Source organism: Phocoena sinus, chromosome 9 (genome assembly GCF_008692025.1).
Source record: "Phocoena sinus isolate mPhoSin1 chromosome 9, mPhoSin1.pri, whole genome shotgun sequence".
NCBI classification, from domain to species: domain Eukaryota; kingdom Metazoa; phylum Chordata; class Mammalia; order Artiodactyla; family Phocoenidae; genus Phocoena; species Phocoena sinus.
The window spans coordinates 57,389,601-57,412,500 of NC_045771.1; the positions used below are offsets into that span (position 1 = coordinate 57,389,601).

A 22,900-nucleotide genomic window follows, 5' to 3' on the forward strand; every position below is an offset into this window, starting at 1 on the left:
TGAAATGTTTCTTCAGAGATCTTTCTTCCTACATTTGCTGATTTCTTTTAATGAGTATAGAAATAGAGACTCTTTGTGCTTAACTTTACGTAAGTTTCTATTCAGGTGTGGTTTCTTGTAATGTAGGAAACATTTTTATTTTTAATTTCAGAAGCATCCTGGCCTGAAATGTAGTAAAGAAGTCAGGGTAAGAGTTTGCACAGAAAATCTTAAGATGTTTGGTTTCAGTCGTTGCAAAGGAGAATGGTTTCTGCCTAGAGACTTAGTTTGGTGATGTTAGAAAATCACAAAGATAAGAAGACTGAATTAAAGACATTTTAACTAGGCACCTCAAGAACAGTGGTCTCACACTGAAAATGTTTTGCAAATCAAACGTTTGGTAACTTCAATTCAGATGCATTTAATGTGAACTCAAATATGTGGTAAGTATGTGTAATCAGAAAGCGTCTACTTTCTATCAGTTTGTGGTTATATGAAGACAATTAACGTTAATTTCCAAGACTCACTATTTGGTAGCCTTCTAGCGTGTAAACGTAAAGCACCAGCGCCCAGCACGGTTGTCCCCAAGGAGTGACCTACACCCTCTGCCGGGCGCTGTCTCATCACTGAGCCAGGCGCTTTGTCTTCTGGCCATCAGCCTGGCCTTAGGGACAGCCCCTGAGTTGGGTCGTGTCCTCATGGGGGATCCTCCTGGCAGTTGTCTTCTGAAACAGCCCAACTGTCACCACCTTCAATTGCTAAAATGACAAAACCCTAAGGTACGAAACAATCCTCTGTCCCCTTCAGTCCTCACTCTACCCAGGGGCCACATTGTAGTCTGTGTGGAGTTGGTTGTCTTTTTCCTATTTTGAACTTCACTTTGCATCTGGACCCTTTTCACTTGTGCTCTGAGTCTTACTAAATCATTTGTGAAAACAGTCCTTTGATTTTCTGCTTGAGAGTAACTTCCTCTTAGAGGCTAAAAAACTGGCTGGTACTAGACAAGAGGCCATCACATTTCCCTTTCAGTCCTCCACTGGGTTCCAGGAAATAAGTCATCCCCTATAATTAGACCCCGATGTGTTACCCCAGCAATAGCGCTTCATCCTCCACCCCCTGAAAAGACTGCGTTTCCTTTAGGGCCATCCAGAACCACTGCTGATGCATAGCAAAAACCAACTCTATTGTAAAGACAGTAGAGCCATGAAACTCTGCAAAATTCACACACCTAAAATTGATTCCAGACAGACCTACAATCTTTAATATCATCCCCTTCTCTCCTCACGCCAAACAACTCTTTCCAGTAACTTCAGAAAGTGAAGAGATACGGTAAACCTGAAACTTCTGTGTGACAAAGAGCTCAACAGTTGTGATTGCTTGCAGCACATGTAGTCATCACGGGAGCTGGGAAAGTTTATTTCTACTTCGTTCAGGTACTTGCTCTGATTTAAAGTGATCAAAGTCGGTGCTTTGTGTCCACCTAGAGGGGTGGGATAGGGAGGGTGAGAGGGAGACGCAAGAGGGAGGAGATATGGGGATATATGTTTATGTATAGCTGATTCACTTTGTTATACAGCAGAAACTAACACACCATTGTAAAGCAATTATACTCCAATAAAGATGTTAAAAAAATAAAGTGATCAAAGTGGAGAAAGACACTAGTACTCTTAATTCTCTATAAATTGGTCCAGATAAGTATGGGACACAGTAGACAATAAAAACCCAGTTATCCTCCTTTTATACTCCTTGGAATTTAGGAGATTTCAGAAAATAACTTCATTCACCAGAAGTATATACCAACTAATAACAGACTCTGGACTTGATGCAATTTCTTTTCCTTATTGATTACTGGATCTGTTAGGAAATGCTCAAGATATATTGCATTCTTACCCTTACCTAGAGAGAGAAATTATATCTGTCTGGTATCTATGACTTTAGTTACAATGTCATGTCACAACTAAAAGTTGACTATATGGACAAAAAGCTTAGTATTTTGATCATTATCTTAGAGGGATTTCTGACTGATTGAAAAGTCTTTAAGGAACTCTAAGGAATGTTAAATTAGAGGTCTTTTTTTTTTTATAAATTTATTTATTTATTTTTGGCTGCATTGGGTCTTCGTTGCTGTGCGCAGCTTTCTCTAGTTGAGGCGAGCGGGGGCTACTCTTCGTTGTGCGCGGGCTTCTCGTTGTGGTGGTTTCTCTTGTTGCAGAGCTCGGGCTCTAGGCATGTGGGCTTCAGTAGTTGTGGCAGGTGGGCTCGGTAGTTGTGGCTTGCAGGCTTTCGAGAGCAGGCTCAGTAGTTGTGGTGCACGGGCTTAGTTGCTCCGCGGCATGTGGGATCTTCCCAGACCAGGGCTCGAACCCGTGTCCCCTGCATTGGCAGGCGGATTCTTAACCACTGCACCACCAGGGAAGCCCTAGAGGTCTTTTTAAGCAACATAATTTGTCTTACTGTAGTTTCTTTGCTCTCTCCCTCTAAGATAAAAACGGGATGAAAGTGTGAGGAGTCAAAAGTCAGTGGTTTGGGGAAGGTGTGACACTTTATTTGGGGGAAATCTGTTCACTGATTAGCTGGAAACATACCCACCTAGGAAGTGGAACCTCCTGGGGGTAAAATTCTTCTTACAGAGTATGCAGGAAATTGCAGACTTTGGAACATTTTTGCAGATGTGCAGATCCAGTCACATTTATTGTCTGATCTCTTATGAACAATTTTTAGAAATACAATTGACCCTTGACATGTTAGATTTTAAAATGTGCCATTTGGACCACTCGCAAGCAACCCAAAGGATCAAAAACGTGTGGTTTGCTGAGGTACAAATTTGAGTGATTTTCCAAACAAAACATTTAGTGAGAAGGATGGCATTATTTTACATGTTTGCATATCTCTTTAGTGACTGGCTTAATGAAGGCAACTGGATTCTTATATCTGCCTCTGCCTTCAGTCTGTTGAAATATATTGCTTTTGATTGAAGTATGTAAAGAAAATCTAGTCTCACAGATATGTACTAGAACATGGAAGAGTGTTTTAGTAACTCTTTTGGATAATTGTAGATTGTTTACTTTGATTCATAACTTCTGGAAGGTTAAGTGTAATGCAATCATTGTATTTATAGTTTTTTGAAGTTTCATCATTGCTAAGAAAATTCTTCATATGGTCTTAGAATTATAAAGCCAGAAAGAGCTTCATTTCAGATGTGGAAATCAAGACATAGCATGTGACAGAGATAGGATTCAGACTCCAAATTCATGATATTAAAGCAGGCTACACCTCACCTCAGGTTTACCCGTCATTGTTTTTTGTTGAAAGATACCCTTGTTTTTCAAGAAAGTGAAAATGTTACTTGTCAATTGTAATTTTAAGAATAATAGATACAAAATTTTATTTTTCCTCTCTGTTTCCCCCAGGTGGTTTCATGTTTTTGAAGAAAGTGAGTGAGAGATTCGGTTGGCTATTGCAGAATGGAGCATGCAGGACCCTCCATTTCTCTAACAGATAAGAGGTGCAGTACCACCCTTTAACCCCTAGTAAGCACTCAAATATTCGCCAAGCTTAGTAAGACTTGCCATAAATACCTAACAGACTGAAATTACCATCTGCAAAATGTCTTCCTGTGAGAGTGCATTATGAAGTTAAATTTATTCTGTGAAATTCTGTCAACTAGTAATTAACGTAACTAAAGTAGAAAATTTTTGTGGAATCGAAAATTGCTTTTAGTTGTACTATTGTTCAGGAAGAACAATTTAAGAACATCTGGATTCTGTGTTCTTAGCTCATCGTCCTAGTTTATTGTGTTGCTTTTATTCTCCTGTAGGTGGTAAAATAGTGATTCAAAGACTAAGGTAAAATATAAATGTGACTCTCCTTTTTAGGTCCTTACTAGTAGAGAGGGGTATCTATTGGAGATATTTAAAGGGCTGGATTATCAGCAACTTTGTAAATGTTTAGGATTCAGTACAACTCAATTTGGGTTTGGCTGTTTACTTACATCTGTAATTTTTGACATCGCATCCATTTTAGGGCTAACATAATGTGTTGATTTATGAGCACTCAAAAATCCACAAACATTGTAAATGAATAAATAAGACAGAATATCAAGCGTGAAAAGTGTTTCTATTAATAAGGATAAGAATTTTGCTTTCAGCAAATGAAGTATGGCATGGGTTTACTTCCCCCAGCATCTGTTCAAAAGTCTCAGAATTTGAACACTTTGTGCATTCTCTCTTTTGCTCTGTGTTCCTTTTGGGAAAATTCCTTGAACTGTGATCTAGAGAAGGTGAGAGGTGGACTGGTCTTCTATTCAGACTAGTACATTTCCTTCTATTTAGCTGATATTTAAAATCTTAACTGGAAATAAGAATAGCTGCCTTCTCCTAGTCGGAATGCCTTTTGCCACCTACTAGTTGTGTGACACTGAGCAAGTTAGCTGTCTGAGCCTTACCTTTGTGATCCATAAAGTGGGAATAATATCTTCCTTGATACGGTGTTTAAGGGGACTAGAAGAAATAGTGTATGTAAAGTACTTAGCATAATGTATGACTAAAGTAAAACCTCATTTATCATCACTGAAGAAAATTCTCCAGATGAAGCCATGTTCCTCCTTCCCTCCAGAAAGCATTCTGGCAGATGCCCATGGAATGCTGAATGCTCAGGGCTAGAAGCTACTCAAGAAGGTGTGGTCGAGGACCAACAGCATTGGCATCACCTGGGTGATCACCTGGTATCACCTTGGTAGAAATGCAGATTTTTAGGTCTCAACCCCAGACCTACTGAATAGGAGTCTGTATTTCAGTGATCCCCAGGTGATTCGTAAACACATTAAAGTTTAAACAGCACTGTGACAAGTACACCTGCTTAACAAGTGTTTGCTCCAAAACCATTTGATACCAGTTGCTCTTGCTTTTGTAATTACATAATTTAACTATCACATAAAGCTAAATAAGAGTGTGAAAAGGGCGAGTTGTTGTTTTTAAGAAAACTAAGTTAAATGCTTTAGAACAATAATAGTGAAGTAAGTGTGGGTGAGGCAACCATAAAGATTGGAAAAATGGTAAAGATCTGTAAGATTGTGAGCTCTGAGTTCTTCTCTTGCATGTTTTAGTTTCTAGATTTCACTGTAAAGAAGTTTAATACCACTTAGTCAGTGGCTGGGGCCACCCAGAAAAGAGTGTGTGCTCAGCCCAAAAGATGAGGGGGACCTGGAATTGACAGCTGCCAGCTAACTGCACACCTGGGCAGCCAGTCCTTTCTTACAGGGGAGAATCAAGGGGCACTCACGATGTCTGCCAGCATCTCCATCTGTTTCTTAAAAATGCAAACCTATGAATACTTGCATGGTATAAATAAATAAGCCTACGAGACCAATTTCTTATTTACTTTATTGAATGAAAACACCTACAAATGTGAAGACTTTGAACATCCCAAGTGCAAAAATTTATACACTTTAATGATGGCATTTGAAACTTGACAAATAATCGTGCTCTATGCACACCAGTCTATAAATATAGTCAACAGTTGTCCCCAGAGCTGTGAAGTAACTCTTGACTGATTTTCAAATTATTGTGAATTTGCTAACTAATCAAAATTCTGAACACAAATTGGCTCGGTCAGGATGCATGATGCACATCTAAACCACCAAGGAAATATCCGAGCGGCTTTAGGAATTCGTCTTCCATCATCTCTAGTACGTTTTACAGACCACAAATAACCAATGGAGAAGGGTGTTTCTCTGTAGCATCTATCACAATCTCAAGCTTTCTTACATAAAGGCAAACTGATGTGGTAAAAAAGAGTGATGCTTGAAGTGAGAAGGCCTGTGTTTGAGAATGGCCTCTGTCATTCAGTTCCTGAGTTAATGTCATTGGGGATTGGTGGTCACAACGTCTACCTCACAGAAACTTGGGAGGGATTAAGGAAGTGGATTTGTTGACTCCCTACAATAAGTCAGTAATGTTATTACATTTACTTATCATCTGGTTTAATTCTTGAAATGCTGTGAAGTTAGATATCTACATTTAATAGAAGAGGAATATGACACAGAGTTGCTAAGTGGCAGAGGTCAAATTTGAACCAGATTCTCTCCAATACTAGAAGGTGTGTTCTTTTCTTTATACCAGCCTGCCTCCAAATAAGTTTGTGAAATTCATGTACATGTATGTTAGTTAGTATTATAAATTGAATGTCAAAATAGCACTCTTTATGTCTCAGTTTTGAGACAAGAACAATATGATAGGTGTCCAGTAACCCTACAGAATATCCTAAAGCACAAGGTTAGCTCACACTGGAGGTCCCAAGAGATTATAAATTAGTTTTCCAACAAGATAGTTTCTATCACTTACTTTGAGAGTATAAAAGAGTTGTGGTAGAGAGACCTTGGAAGAAAGGATTTGTTTGGAGAGTTGTAAATATTCAAGACCCCCAGCTTCCCCCTGCCCGCCCCCACCAATGGCAGAAGGAAGATGGTTGTTTCCTCCCCATCAAAACCAAATTAGAAATGCTGAAAGGAGAACCACTCAGAGAAGAAAACTTGGTATGCTTAAAGAAGCTTAAGGAAAGAAGACTGAAGTCTGACCTTCACCAAAAAACCTATCATTGCGTGACTGCTTGAAGCTGCCCTGCCTGATGGCGGCAAAGAGGTTTCTATGCTTTCACTTTTTTTTTTTTTTTTTGCGGTACGCAGGCCTCTCACTGTTGTGGCCTCTCCCGTTGCGGAGCACAGGCTCTGGACGCGCAGGCCCAGCGGCCATGGCTCACGGGCCCAGCCGCTCTGCGGCATGTGGGATCTTTCCGGACCGGGGCATGAACCCGTGTCCCCTGCATCGGCAGGCGGACTCTCAACCACTGCGCCACCAGGGAAGCCTGTGCTTTCACTTTTAGTGGTGTGTGTTCTCCAGGAACCAATATGGACCTATATGGAAGGGAACCAGCCTGGGGTGAAGAAGTGACCCTACCAGAGGGAGTGGATGATGGGAGAATATCCATAAGCTGAGAGAATGTCAACCAGTAAGAGAATGAATCCTCCAAGCCTTCCTCAACCCCCTGGTCCAGTAAAGGGAACCTCCAATAGAGGGTAGGGCTTCTGAGGAATCTGCACTAGAAATAACCAGAAAACTGTAGGCCCCACACATCCAGAGGCAATAAAGACAGATCACAGATGTGCCTACCATGAAAACCTCTTTTCACCAAACTCTGCCCTCCCTGGGCTCACAAACATCAGCTAGTGTGATGGTGGGGGAGAGATACTGATCAACACCTGCCATGCCTTTGCTGTAATCTGCTCTGCCAGATTCCAGGACCGAGGGACTGTGATTATTACACTGTCCTGAACATTTTAATTCCTTAAATGTGATTATTCTTGTGAATGAAAAGGTACTTTCCTAAAGCATCATCCAGCAGTGGGGAAGAACCAGTTTAAAGAATGAGTTTAAAGGAAATGATAAGAAGGAGTGAAAGTGCTTGTGATTTTTCCCTACAGAGGGCAATTCATTCACATACAGGCTTTATTATCTAAATAATAGTGGACTATATAATATAGATCTCTATATAATAATAGTGGTCTATATAATATAGATCTCTATATAATAATAGTGGTCTAAATAAAAGTGGACTTGGTGCCGTTCCTCATTCATACTCAGCATGTTTGGGTGATGTAAAGGCCAGCTGATTGAGATTTCCTGGTGTGAAATTAGAGACCTGGAAAGAATGTTTATGATGACCCAGTGTCTAAGACCTAGCCCAGCGCCTGGCATCTTACAAATATCAGACATTCAATAAACACTTGTTGAATTGAATGTAGTCCAAGATCCTCGTTTTACAGATTCAGAAAGGGATGTTCAGAGAGGTGACGTGACAAGGTCAGATAACTAGTCAGGGACAGAACCGAGACCTTCTCTCAAACAATGGCCCTCTTGTTGCTTCTCCCCTCTGGGGTAAGCTCCTTTAGAAAACTCAGTTATAAGTCCAGGTAGGTAATAAGCCTCCAAAACTTGGACTTAACAAAGTTTTATTTCTTGCATGTGCTACAGGGATGATGTGGGCTAGGTGGGAGCTGTGCTGTGGGGACACCAGGTTGTCAGAGGTTCCACCATATTAGGTTGCTGCCATCTCAACATGCTACTTCTAGAATTGCTGCAGCAGAGGAAGAGAGCAATGGAGAAGGCACACTGTCATTTAACTCTCTTGAACTGAAAGTGACACATGTCATTTTCCACTCTTAGGGCATTGGCCAGAATTAGCACATGGTCCCACTTTCCTACAAGAATACTGGGAAATCTTCCAATGTACCCATAACAGAGAGGAGAAATTAATATGATGACATAGTAATTGTTACCACATCCAGAAGTGGAAACTCACTTTAACTTTTGTTCTCCTATCTAAAGTTTGTTTTCCTGTCAAAACTGAGAAATGATCTCTGTCAATTGCAAGGCCACAAGGGAGAATGGTTGCTGAATGGTGAAGTCAAAATATCTCTTTAGAAGGTTTCTGTGTGCTGTGTATAAGTTCATTCCTGCTGAAGAAATTGCTGCAAAAGACACATTGCAGCCACATACTAGAGCAATCTATTAGAGCAGTCTATAGTGCTGATCTGGCAAAAGGAAGTCCTGTGGTGAGATGTTTTGTTGACAGGTGTTATATCTTATTTGGAATGGAGGTTTTCCAGCCAAAAATAGGCCCAGTATTCTGATAACCAAATTGCCTCCCAGAAGGAAGAATGCATTTATTTTAACAAATAATATAGTCTCACAATGAATGGCTTCATTTCAAAACTTTCAAAATGTGGATCTTATTTATTTTTCTAAGGAAGAAACTTTCTGTAAAACAAACTCCTACTGCTTCAGTTACAATGACTAAACACTATTGTTGTTTGAAAGTGTCATAGAGAGACATGAGACAAGAAATTAGGGGCTGAATGGAAATGTGATATGAATAAAATGGGGATGAGGATTGGGTTTTTCTCTTGCAATCTCTTTGAATCACAAACAGCTCAATATTTTTATTACAAACATCTTTTGGTGCTTATAAATATTTTTGATAAAGTGAAAAATAGAAACTTATCAATAGGAGCACCTAAATATGTAAAGCAAATATTAACACACCTCAAGGGAGAAATAGACAGCAATATAATAGTAGTGTGGGACTTTGATACCTCACTTAACTGATGGATAGACCATCCAGACAGAAAATCAATAAGGAAACATTGGACTTAAATGACAGATAGATTTAACAGGCATATACAGACCATTCCATCCAAAAGCAACAGGACACATTCTTCTCAAGTGCACATGGAACATTCCCCAAGATAGATCATATGTTAGGCCACAAAACAAGTCTTAATAAATTTAAGAAGATTGAAATCATATCAAATATCTGTTCTGAACACAATGGTATGAAAATAGAAATCCATTAGAAAAAGAAAACTAGAAAATTCACAAATATATGGAGGTTAAACAATGTATTATGAACATATTACTGATCAAAGGATCAAAGAAGAAATCAAAAGAGAAATAAAAAATACTTTGAGACAAATGAAAATGGAAATACAGCATACCAAAATTTATGGGGTACAGCAAAAGCAGTTCTAAGAGGGAATTTCATAGTGATAAATGCCTGCCTCAAGAAACAAAGATCTCAAGGAGCCTAACTTTACACCTTATGGAACTAGAAAAATAAGAACAAATGAAGCCCAAAATTAGTAAAAGGAAGGAAATAGCAAAGATCAGAGCAGAATTAAATGAGATAGAGACTAAAAAGACAATAGAAAAGATCAATGAAACTAGGAGCTGTTTTGAAAAGATAAAGGAAATTGACAAAACTTTTGCTAGACCCATTAAGTAAAAAAGAGAGGATTTAAACAGAATCAGAAATAAAAGTGGAGTTATTACAATTGATACTACAGAAATACAAAGGATTATAAGAAACTAGTATGAACAATTATATGCCAACAAATTGGACAACCTGGGAAAAATGGATAAATTGCTAGAAACATACAACCTACCAAGACTGAATCAAGAAATAGAAAATCTGAACAGACTAATTACTAGTAAGAAGACTGAATCACTATCAAAAACCTTCAAAACAAAACAAACAAACAAAAAGGAAACAAAATCCAGGACCAGAAGGCTTCACTGGTGAATTCTACCAAACATTTAAAGAAGAATTAATACCAATCTTTCTCAAACTCTTCCAAAAATAGAAGAGGAGGAAACACTTCCAAACTCATTTTACAAGGCCAGCATTACCCTGATACCAAAATCAGACAAGGATGCTGTAAGAAAAGAAAATTACAGACCAATATCTTTGATGAATATAGATGAAAAAATCCTCAACAAAATATTGACAAACTGAATCTAACAATACATTCAAAGGCTTCTACTCCAAAGAATAGTGAAGATGTGGAAATTGATTCTATTTTTTTTTCATTCTGTAGTATCCATGTATAGTTGAAGGTTCCTGGGGAATAATTAAATAATAATTGGGACTGTCATAATAGCTACAATAGAAAGCTTTATCACTGGGTTCCCTATATCTATTTTGAAGAAGAAGAAATCCTTGCCCATCAGATATCTGTACTTGCATAGTTTGTTAGAGATATTTGAGTTGCATTTCTTTTTTAGAGCAAAAAGAGTTGACAAGTCAAACTCATAGAAACAGTAGAATGGTGATTGCTGGGGACTGGGGGATGAAGGAAATGGGGAGATGTTGGTCAAAGGGTACAAACTTCCACCTATAAGATGAATAAATTCTAGTGTACAGCACGGAGGCTATAGTTAACCAACTGTGTTATGTACTTGAAAGTTGCTAAGTCTATGTGACTCTGCGAATTTCTTTTTATTTACTCTTCTTGGCTTTGTTGGGCTCCTTGTGTCTGTGGATTGATGTGTTTCAAGTTTATGGAAAATTCTAAGCCATTATCTCTTGAGATATTACTTGCAACCCATTCTCTTTCTCTATTTTGTTTGGTGGAGCTCTGGTTAAATATATATTAGACCTTCTCACATTGCTTAGCTTCTCTTCTACCTGTTTCTTCTATCTATGTGTGAACTCTGGATATTTTCTTCTCACTTTTCTTTCAGTCCATGAATCCTCTATATCTATGCCTAACCTATCAAACTCATCTACTGTCTCTCAGATATTATTATCTTTTTTATCATAGAAATTATATTTGATTCTTTTTAAGAGGTAGAGATAAAGGCTTACCTTTATGTTTCTTCCAGTTTTATTGAGATATAATTGACATACAGCACTATAATTTTAAGGAGTATGCTTTTAATAATTTTTATTCCTTGCAGATATCTTCAACCTTTTATATACGTTTAAACAATGTCAGAGAAGTTGTTTTATAATCTACATAGCAAGTTCAACATCTAATGTCTTGGCAAGTCTATTTTTTTCCCAGCTCTTCATGAAGTCTAGTCCCTATGTGCCTAGTCATCTTTGACTATGTGCTGTACAGCATATTTGATTTTTTTTTTTGACTACTGACAAAGTTTGCACTTACATTTTTTAAAAATAGAACACTTGAGATTGCTTTTGCCAGGCACATGTGCATAAGTAAGGAACTCAAATATTTCTGGAGAACTTAAACTAGGTTCAGGAGTTAATTCCCTAGTTTATCCTGATGAGTGGAATGGGATATAATTCCATAAGAGTTACTTTAATTCACCCTCATCCTGAATCCTGATGGTGTAGCCTTTTGGGGATGTCAGATCATTGTGGGGAGGGGATTTTTCCTAATTATTAGTAATCTCTCTTCTTTGTATGTCAGAATTGAGGTTCACGTTGACAAATGCCCTCAGTGTGCAAGTGCCTTCTTATCTTTCTAGGTTATTATTTTCCCTTCGCTTTTGATTTTGTTTCTTTCTTGTTTTCACTTTTATGTTTTTAAGAGATAATTTTAATATTTTATCAAGATTTTTATCTGTTTTCTGAGATAGACTTAACCTGAATTATCTAATCAACTATTAACAGAAATAAGAATTCCAGCTGTGCATATTTCTTCAAAATGTGCAGCATCTTGCTCAGAGAGCTTCATGGATACCAGGCTGATTTCTTTAGATGCTCTTTTTTCCCTTCCTCATGAGGTCCATTATTGGTTTTACAGGCAGATCAGTGATTTTTTCATACATTCTCAGCATACAATTCTGGTCTTCCACTGCTTCAGTAGTTGAGCTTTTTAAAAAATATATATGAGGCATCACATCTTTCTATTGCTCTGGTCTCTCCAACCTTCTGTAACATCCACGTGACAGTACTTCTCTATTTGTGTTAATATTTCGATTCACTTTGTTCCTCTTACACTTCACATCCTTGTAGGATATAAGAATGGTTTCTTTCTTCCCAGATAATTTTCCATGAAACATGGGAAACGTGTCCTCTTCTTCTCTTATGGTCTTGCTTTATCTGTCAGCCTGGGGTCCTCTGGAGAAAGTTTTGGAGCTGTATCTGGGCACTATTATCCCTCTCTTCCTCATTTTTCAGTTCAAAGATTTCTTGGTTTTGCCAGTAGGTTTTCTGCCCAATAGAATCCTCTCAGCCTTTAGGATGGGCAGGCAGGCCCTCAGTAGGGACCCAGTGTACTGATGCATTGATAATAAGATTCAGAAAACCAAATTCTGTTTTTCATGGATATCCTCAAATTGAACTCTTCTCATTCTACCTTCTTTCTCTGAGAAAGCTACTACCATCATTTGGAAGAAGAAATGAAAATCACCAGTGCTTCCATGACCCTCAGCCTCTTACCTAAAACCTTCTGACAGGGAACATTTTTTATGACATTAGTATTCATTCCTATGGGAGTATGAGTATGTCTGATGCATTTAATGAGCCTTGGCAAGATTTTCTTCAGGGCTTAGACATATGCTTTAAGAAGCCAATTATCTTAGGGCTCATTGCGATGTCAGGAAAGAAATCTACTGCAACTATTTCAAGGAAAAGAGGGATTAATTGTAAGAATACAAGGCAGTATTATAGAATCCAATTGGAAAAACAGCCAGGTCACTTGGAAGATAGAAAGTAACCAGGCGGCTACTTTTTCCATCTCTGTCTTGCTCTCTGTCATCATGGTCCCCTGTCTCCATTCTCTCAGCGTCTCTATTCTCCTGATTTTCTTTCTTATTTATCAGTGCATATATGGCTAAAAATGGCGGCTTAGTTTAGGTGTCTGCCTGCGTTTCTTTATTTTATTTTGTAATTAAAATTTTTAATTGAAGTATAGTTGCTGTACAATATTATGTAAGTTACAGGTGTACAATATAGTGATTCACAAGTTTTAAAGGTTATACTCCATTTATAGTTATTATATAATATTGGCTATATTCCTTGTGTTGTACAATGTATCCTTGTAGCTTATTTTATACCTAATATTGATAGTTTGTACTTCTTAAACCCCTATAATGGCCCTCCCCTTTTCCCTCTCCCCACTGGTAACCACTAGTTTGTTCTCTATATCTGTGAATCTGCTTTTTTGTTGTATTCACTAGTTTGTTGTATTTTTTTAGATTCCACATATAAGTGATATGTGACTTATATTCCACATATGTCAGACAGAAAGACTTTGTCTTACTTATTTCACTTAGCATTATGCCCTCCAAGTCTACCCATGTTGCTGCAAATGGCCAAATTTCATTCCTTTTTATGGCTGAGTAATATTCGATTGTATACATATATACCACATCTTCTTTATCCATTCATCTGTTGATGGACACATAGGTTGCTTCCATATCTTGGCAATTGTAAATAGTACTGCTATGAACATTGGGGTGCATGTATCTTTTCGTATTAGTGTTTGGGGGGGGGGTGGATATATACCCAGGAGTGGAATTGCTCAATCATGTGGTAGTTCTATTTTTAGATTTTGAGAAACCTCCATACTGTTTTCCACAGTGACTGCACCAATTTACATTCCCACCAACAGTGTAGGAGGGTTCCCTTTTCTCCACATCCTTGCCAACATTTGTTATTTGTGTTGTTTTTGATGACAGCCATTCTCACAGAATGTACTGTGGCAAAGACAGTGAGATCATCTGGTCTAAACATAGAAGACAGATTCTCTTAGATGGTAGTATAGATGAAGAGGTAGTGATTGGTTTATCAGTAGATCAACATATTCACTGTTATGGAATGTAGAGGCACTTACCCACTTTTTAAATGCATGAAGTGCCTTCCTTGATTCAGTTATTTTAACACATATACTAAGGGCAGAGATAGGCAGGTTATTTCTTGTTATTAATTGACTTGTAGATTTGTGCATTTTTAGGTTGTTGTCATTGCTGACTAAATGCTTCAGTTTCACCCTCCCTGACCACATGGCTATCACACAAATCAGATCAAGAGTTACCTTTTCCATGTGTGTTTTTCTAGTCACTAAGTTCTAAACTTTGTCTTTGCTTCCATTCTGAACTTTCAGGATTATTTTCTTCTTTCTAGTCTTCCAATGAACTGGAAGAGGGTTGCCTTCTCCCAAATAGGGGTACCTGCTTGCTCCTAAAATATATATTATCTGTGAGACTTTTGAATCAGACAAACCTAACACCCACTTTTCAGGTTCCCCTCTCACAAGATGAGGTGTGGATCCTGATGGTTCTCCCTGGAAACAGTCTTATTCCCATGTCTAATAGTGTCATTGTTCTAGTAACTACTTCTCTGCTAACTAAAGAGTCTGTGGATATCTTCATATGCTTTTTAACTTTTTGGATGACTTCTTCTGTAACCTGCCTTTGCATAGCCCATGTCAATATTTTTCTTATTGATTTACTGGAGTTCTTTCTATGTTCTAGACATTAACTCACTATTAGTTTTATCTTTCATTCTAACATTTGTCTGTTTAACAAGGGACACTATTCCTTATTGATCAGGTGTCTTTATTTTGATGTAAACAAATTCTTTTTTTTGGTCTTTTGGTTTATGTTATTTGTTTAAGAAATCTTTTCTGCCCTCAAGCTATTTGTTTGTACATTATTTTTGTAAATGCATGTATTTATCTTTCACAATTAGCTCTTGATCTCCCTGGAATCTACCTTTTTATGTAGGATTAGTAAGAGATCCAGTTTTATTTTTCTCCATGTTGTGAGCCAGTTTTTCCAACATTGTCAAGGTAATTTCTCACGCAACATTTTTCTTCGTGTGTGTGCGTGTGTGTGTGTGTGTGTGTGCTTGCTTTTACTCCATTGCTCACCTTCTGTTTCTTCTAGAATAAACATATCTAAAGTTTAAGTATCCTTCAAGGAACAGCTTTCGGTGTGTCCCATAAAATTAGAGATGTAATGCTTTCCTTATCTAAATAGCATTAATAGTTAAAAACTAACATGACACTAATATAAGACAGTCAACATTCTATAATCTTTATTTATTTATTTTGGCCACACCGTATGGCTGGCGGGATCTCAGTTCCCCAACCAGGGACTGAACCCAGGCCATGAAAGTGAAAGCCCGGAATCCTAACCACTAGGCCAGCAGGGAACTCTCTATAATCTTTAATATCCTTTTGAAAGTCAAGATTGTACAGAAATATTTATTGTTTCCAACATCAGATTGTTTAACTTACAATTTTGTTATTAATTTTTAATTTTATTGCATTATGGTCAGAGATCCTCTGAGTGATGTTAATCCTTTGGAATTAATAGAGGTTTCCTTTGTAGTCTTGAATATGGCTGTTTTTGTAAGCATTCTGTGTGTACTCAGAAAAGAATGCATGTTTCCTGTTTGCTGAGCGTATAGTTTGATATCTTTAATAGTTTGAGTTTGGTGATTGTATTTTCCAGATATTTTATAACACTTCTAATACTTTATTTGCATGATCTATTAGATTCTGAAACAAGGATGTTAAAATATTCAGCTACAATTGATAAGTCATCTATTTCTTCCTGAAGTTGTCTTAGTGTTGTTTGGTGTATTTTGCAGCTGTATTTTAAGGTGCATATGAGTTTATAATGGTTATAATCTTCTTGTTCGATTATCCCTTTTTCTAATACATAATTTTCTTTCTGTTCTTTATGCTTTTTTGGCCTTATTGAATTCTACTTCGTCATATATATATATTTATCATTTAATATTTATATTTTAGTTCCTTTCATATTAGGCTCTTTAACCTTCTGTGATTTTTTTTTTTTTTTTTGAGCAGCACTGTGCAGCATGTGGTATCTTAGTTCCCCGATCAGGGATGGAACCCGTGACCCCTGCAGTGGAAGTGTGCAGTCCTAACCACTGCGGAATGCCAGGGGATTCCGTTAGTCAGATATTGAGAGGATCTCACATTTCTTTTGGTTCATGTTTCCCTAGCATAACTTTCCCATCTATGTTTAATATTTAATTTTCTTTTTGTCTTAGGTGTGTCTCTTGTTGCCCGTACATTGTGGGGCTTTAGTTTTTCACTCCAATATGGGACTATCTGTTTTTAATTGGTGACCAAGGCCACTCTATTATAATTAATCTTATATTAAGATATTTCACACATTTTATGGCCCATAGTCATGTTTACTCACCCATATTGCTTTCTTAGCTATCCAGATTTCTATTTCCTCCCCTAAAAGAGAAAGCTTTAGGCTGCTCTCTTGTCATGTTGATCTTGCCCCAGTCTTGTCAATATTAATAAGATTTTAGTTTGGGGTATTTATTTGGCAATCTTTGAGTTTTTCATATTTGAGGTCTTTTAATCTTTCTTTAATCCTGGAGGATTTAAACAGTATTTTTTCAAATATCGCCCCTCTCTATTTTCATTTTTTGGTCTCCTTTTGGGACTCCTCTTGTCCAGGTGTTGGATAGAGACACTTTCGTAGCCACTTTGTAGAATTATGAGCCTACAGATTCATCTTACTGGCTTTGATTTCCCCTTTGGGCCATTCTAAATAGTGCCCATTCTTTTTTTTGAGAACTACTAACTGGGTTTTACAAGTCACGCAGCAACATGTCAGGGGAAATCTTTGCCTGACTAATAGAGTAATGGTGGCTATAGCCTGTTTTGATTTACAAAAAGCTATTGAAGATTCCAACTGAGCCTATTGGGAAAAAAAAATACTGGCTTATGTGGCTCTGGATGAAGGGAAGGAACTGACAGCTGTCTTACTCTGGGTATAGAATGTCCACCATTGAGGACAGGTCTTATTTAGCATATTGCAGTAGAAAATTATTCCTGGTTTTCAGACTTAGTTTTTTAAAAAAATGAGTCACCTCTATCCCTTTCAGTGGGACCAGCCTCCCAACCCTGCACACCCTTTCACTAGGCGCCTGAGTGAAAGCTCAGCTGCAGGGTGAAGTCTCTTATCTCTGCTCCCAGTTAGATGACCCCTATCTGGCCAGTCTCCTCAGTTCTGACTTATTTGCTTGAGCCGGAAACAGTAATCAAGAATGAACTTGACATGGGGGCTTCCCTGGTGGCGCAGTGGTTGATAGTCCGCCTGCCGATGCAGGGGACACGGGTTCGTGCCCCGGTCCGGGAAGATCCCACATGCGGCGGAGCGGCTAGGCCCGTGAGCCATGGCCGCTGAGCCTGCGCATCCGGAGCCTGTGCTCCTCAACGGGAGAGGCCACAGCAGGGAAAGGCCCGCGTACCGCAAAAAAAAAAAAAAAAAAAAAAAAAAAAAAAGAATGAACTTGACAGATTTGACTTGGGCTCTGATGCTCATTTTGACCCTCCTTATTCCCAAGCCCCTTTGATACCAGCTTCTGTGGCTTGGAGTACTATCCTTCTGACTCTGTAGTTCACCTAGGCCTCATTGCACCTACTGTTCCAGGTACAAGTGCTCCTTGGGTCCCCTCTGGTGCACTGCGGCCAGGATCTAAACCAATCTGGTTAGCCCTGTTTGCATCTCCACCAGGGAAGGGCATCCTACAAAATGTGGCAACACTCTTAGTAGGAAACAAAAAGTACTGAACAAGAGCTTTTGCCAGTCCTGCAAGGTGGCAATTTAAAAAGCCAGAGGCATTGGGCACTCTTGATTCAAACCCTAGCTCAGCCACTTAATAGCTGTGTGACTGTGGCGGGCATGTTATTCGACTTGGCTTCCACTTAGTTTTCTCATCCCTAAAATGGGGGTAAAATCAGGTTTGGCTGTTACAAAGAAAGAGGTAAGCTAATGTCCATAGGTTTATATTGACTATGGTGTTTCAATGATTGGTGTTCTTCTCAAATCATCTCCATTTGAGGGATGTTCTTCATAAGTTCTCTGTAACTTCATATTAAGCCTCACAATATCCCCCTTGTGACGAGCAGCATACAGAAGCTATAATGCTGCGTGCAGTGGAGAAGTGCTATATCCAGAGAAATGCTTGCTGCCCTGAGAATTAACCACCTATCCTGCTGGGTGAAGATTTCGAGGGCTTGCAGCTGGATGTCTGTTTCAGCCTGAGAGACCAGTGTCCTAGTTTTGATTAGCCAGTCTGGCAGGGTTGGATGGAAACAGATGTCCTGGCCTATTCTAAATGTTTTTTTTTTTCATTAGAGATTTCTCCGTTGGTTTTTATTGAATATATACTTAGCACTTCACCAGTAACACTCTGAGATTTTATTTGGAGGTGATTTCTCCAAATTAAAATGAGATATTAAGTCTCTCAAGTAAAGGAGACTGCAGTAACATGCAGTGGCATTGCTGGTCAGTCGGTGAAGAGTGAGACAGTTTTGAGTGTCAGTGGAAGGGTTTCTAGGTAGAATGCATTGGATGTCTGTGAATGGAAAATGGACATGGATCAGTGACCTAAGAGACTGGCTGGTCAATGCTGAAGATAATGGAAAATCTCTGAAATCTTTCAGAGGTGCTTGCTAATCCAAATGAAGGAAGATATTAGAATCTCTTCCTGACCTAAGTTAGCTTAGTTTCAATGGCCATGTTTTCCCTCCTTCAATGCTTATTTTTCACAGATATTAAACATGTTAATTCTATGTCCAGAAGAACAAAAACGATCAGAAATACTGTTTTAAATTTTCAAATGTGGTTTCTTTCTTAGTCTTCACACGCACGTATTATCATCCTTTTTCTTTATGCTTCCAGCTAATTCCCCACCCTCCCTCCCCACCTCATACAAATTATCTATGGATTGGTTCAGTAAAATTAATTTTCCTAAGCTTAAGTTAGGAGCAAGGCACCTGTTTCCACTCTCAAAATGACAAATGACCATTTCTTTCTGAGCTTTCTAAATATGCTTTTCTAAATATGTCTTCTGATCCATCCTCTTCATGAATAACCTTATTTTAAACTCTAAGTGTTAACTCCAACCATAAGATGTTGAACTGTAACCTAGCCAATGAAAGAAGTACTACTTTAGACCTTATCATCAAGAAAATGAGTCCTTGCTAAGCCTTTATGCAGAGATCTTGTTCTGAGAATACTTCTTTTAACTTAGCTGTCCCACCCAGCACTAATGTGGAGAAAAGGTCACACGCAGCTACCACCTCCAACCCCATGTGTGTGTGCTTCCGCCCCAAAGATATCAGTGGTTATGGTTTAAGGGTATGGGTTCACTTGGCAGGTTTGACACAAAGAACTCTGTCATGATGACTTGTTGTATAGCCGAATGAAAGGTGTATGAAACATCTGTTGCATCAATGACAATGAATGCAGGAATGAATGAGAAGGGTTGGAGATCCATGATGACAGCATTTCTATCATTTCTTTTCCAACACCTTTCCCTCCTCCAGGAACCATGATATCCACGTGTATCCAAAGGCCAGTTTTGGATCAAAGCAGGTGGGCAGCTGACCCTCTGAGTTCCAGTTACCCTGTGGAAGAATCAGATTTTACGGTATGACGGGAAATTATTTTTGTTCTTCAGTATCACGAGGGTAAGGATATTTGTTTCTCCCAGTGGAACACAAAGGGAAAAATGTAGCCCTGATGTATCCTTTCTGAAAAAGTTCCCCAGATCTCCTGAGGCCAACAATTCTGGTTGCTGTCACGTAGTATGAAGACCCTACAAATTGCTCCCGTCCCCCTGTATTAATTCATCATAGTTCTCATTTATTCCTCGTTTCCAGACCTGAAAATCTTTCCAGTAGTGGCCTTTATGCATTCTAATGATACTTAATTAGTTGCCTTTAATCCAGCCAAAACTATCTTAAAAATCAATGATTGTAACGATTCTAATGATCTGACGTGATGTTGAACAGTTCATGTCTGGTCCCACAATAGTGAAAAAAAAAAAAAACCCAAACAAACAAAAGCCCCAAGAATGATAAAAGAATGTGATATTTTCTTACCCTAGCTTTCTTTGCTGTGCTGCCCAAACTTATACAATATGGATTGCCACTTGCGTGTGGTTTTGCTTTAGCAAGGGTATGAGAACTGTGCTTTGGAGGGTCTAGTCAAATTGAAGACTGAAGATGGTTGCACTGACAAAGATAATAACCCTGATGTTTCGCATGTGGTTTTCTAACCTATATTTTTGGATTATCTTGCCTTCTCCTGTAATACAAGCAGGATGTGATGGCAGCATCCCACGGCTGAAGTGAAACAGAATATGGAATGAGTTTAAGAGATGAGATGAATGAATGAAAAGACGAAGGATATGTTTCTTTAGAAAAATATGCACATATACAACTTTTTGCTTATCACATACTCTGTATTAATTCATACATGGATGTAGCATAAGCATTTCACATAATTTTGGCACTGTGCACATTTCTATAGTAAGCTGTTTGATTTTCTTCAGCCACTACTATATTAGCACAATAGCATCTAGAATATTTCAGCAAAATATTATCACATTTGTGCTAGAGCTGCCAGAAATACTCTGTTTTCCATGTTTGTAAACAAAAATAGGAACGCTATTACATAAACACTGTGATTGGAAAAATACCCTCTTTTCAAATCCTCCCTTACATTCAAAAGTAAAGGAGACTTAAGCTACTTTAGTATCCAAAATACATTTTCTGTGAAAGAATATAATTTTCTTTGGGTGCATTAAATATGCAACCAGAACAAATCAACTTTTTGTCTTTCCAAAACTATATCATTTCTGAAAGGCAGTGACATAAGATGATGTACATGAGAGGAGGTTTGGAAGGCTTCAATGTATCCCTTCATTTAGCATACAAATTAACTAACAATTGATTACTGTTGCAAATTCACAAATTAATTTCAGGTGCTAGTAATGATACTGGTTTACTCAGGGATTTTTGAAGATTTTATATTGCAGGAAGTAAAGAGAGGTATGGGAGTATAATATTGGATTTTAATGAGAAAGTCTATTTTTATTTTAAATGAGTTGGTATGTAGTTAAACTTGTAGCAGTAATTTTTTCCCCCTCCTGTTTCACTAATAGCAGCAAACAAGAGGTCAACTACAAACATATCTAATTAGTCCTACTGAATCTTCCTGGAAAAGGCTGAGATCTTGTTAAGTTTAGAAGCTGGGTGTAAAGCAGTTAATGGACTTGTATGGAGTCTTTTAATTGCCAGTGTTAAACAAATTTATCTTTTACTGCTAGATAGCACCCAAGGGCAAGAGGTAATCTGCTTTATAAACCTTGGAATGATTTGCTTTATAAATCCTGGAGTTTAGGAAAGTGGAAAACTCTCTTTAAAGAGAGTATTCTCTTCCACTAGGAATTATATTTTTGGCAGTTTTGTGAAAAATTTAGTGATGGATTCTTTGTGACCTCCCAATTTATAAATGTTAGCAACATGAAGGCCAATTCCTCACAGCAGTTAGGGCCTGCGCAACAGATAGGATTATCCAAAACCAAGATGAGCGTCAGTGTTAGTAAACCAATTAACAAATTGACCCATCTAAGGTTTAGAGCAAACTGACTCTAAATTTCTTTTTCATTTAAAGCATTACATTTTCCTGCCAAATGCAAATCTTTTCCCCCACACACACTTGGTCATCTCATCTCTATATTAGAAAGCCACATTGTCTTGTGGAGGTCACACTGTAATTTGTGCAGTTTACATTGTGTGGATGGTAAAACATCTGAGTAACATCAGAATTGATAGAAATTAAAAAAAAATTAAAAATCAGATCCATAGCCAAATACAGAAGTATCCTAATTCAAAGTTTAGAGTTAAAAAGAAAAACATTGACAGTGATTTTAATTTTTCAAAGGTATAAATGGCTCAAGATTAACAAGGAGCACCCTGTATCTGAACTAGGTCAATTTAACTGTGTTTTACTCGGACACTTTGCTTGCATTACTGTGACATTTTTATCTCAGTCCTGGATGAAAGATGGAATTCACAGGAGTTCACAAGTGTTACAGAGGGAGACTCCATTCTGAGACTGTCTCCCGGTAGCAACAGTACCAAGTAAAACTTTCTTTAGGTTCACTATGGACAAATGCACTTAATAATTCTCACAAATGAGATGTTTGCTCCTGGGAGGATGAAAATCACTTTAAAAGCATGGTTGGTCTTTCTCCCAGGAAATGAGGGCTCTGATCACGATGCTGTATTTGCGTCAGATTCAAGCGGATGACTCTTGCTCGATGATTTCCATGGCGATGACCTCAGCACCCTCCATAACGATGACCTCATCACCCTCCATAGCGATGACCTCAGCCCCCTCCATAGCAGTGACCTCAGCCCCCTCTTCGCCTAGGTTGTTGGTGGGCTCGTTCCTTGGCTCCTGATGGCAGATGTAGACAGGCATCTGAGGAGCCTCAGCCAGGGCGGCAGCGGCAGCAGCAGTGGCGGCGGCAGCGTTGGCGGCACGGGTGGCGCGGCGGCGGCCACTCCAGCGCTGGGCTTGGTATTGGTTCCACTGACGCTTCAGAGCAGCTTGGACCTGGAAGAGAAGAGAGAACCTTGTGTTCATACAATGGTCGGAAATGATCTGAGCCAAGTTCACGAGCACAGGTCTTGGAGCTTCTCAGAGGTTAGGGGAGGTTGAATTGTAATTCTCATCTAAAGGGCGGTGTGGTAAATTCTGTGCCTGTGGAATATACCATCTTGGGAGAAGAATTTGCGAACTGGAGAACTGAGTTACTTGCCTCA

At 38.5% G+C, this 22,900-nt stretch overlaps 1 protein-coding gene and 1 long non-coding RNA gene across 3 annotated transcripts in view; one reads left to right on the forward strand and one right to left on the reverse strand.

Moving 5' to 3' along the window:
- Positions 1–1,306: 1,306 nt before the first annotated feature.
- LOC116759370 lies at positions 1,307–19,715 on the forward strand. Its single transcript, XR_004351427.1, has 3 exons — positions 1,307–1,412; positions 3,390–3,484; positions 19,610–19,715. It is a non-coding gene; the product is annotated as an uncharacterized LOC116759370 (long non-coding RNA).
- A 1,182-nt stretch (positions 19,716–20,897) lies between these two features.
- The window catches only part of CALCR (calcitonin receptor), a 151,252-nt gene continuing 149,249 nt past the window's right edge, over positions 20,898–22,900 (reverse strand). Inside the window, exons 14-15 of one of the 2 annotated variants that reach the window (XM_032643050.1) lie at positions 22,491–22,691; positions 20,898–22,436 (exon numbers count right to left, since the gene is read on the reverse strand). In XM_032643050.1, coding sequence (XP_032498941.1) covers positions 22,371–22,436; positions 22,491–22,691 — 267 coding nt within the window. In that variant the 3' untranslated portion in view covers positions 20,898–22,370. Of the gene's footprint in view, positions 22,692–22,900 lie in introns of both variants that reach the window. The other variant, XM_032643049.1, reaches the window with a different exon arrangement.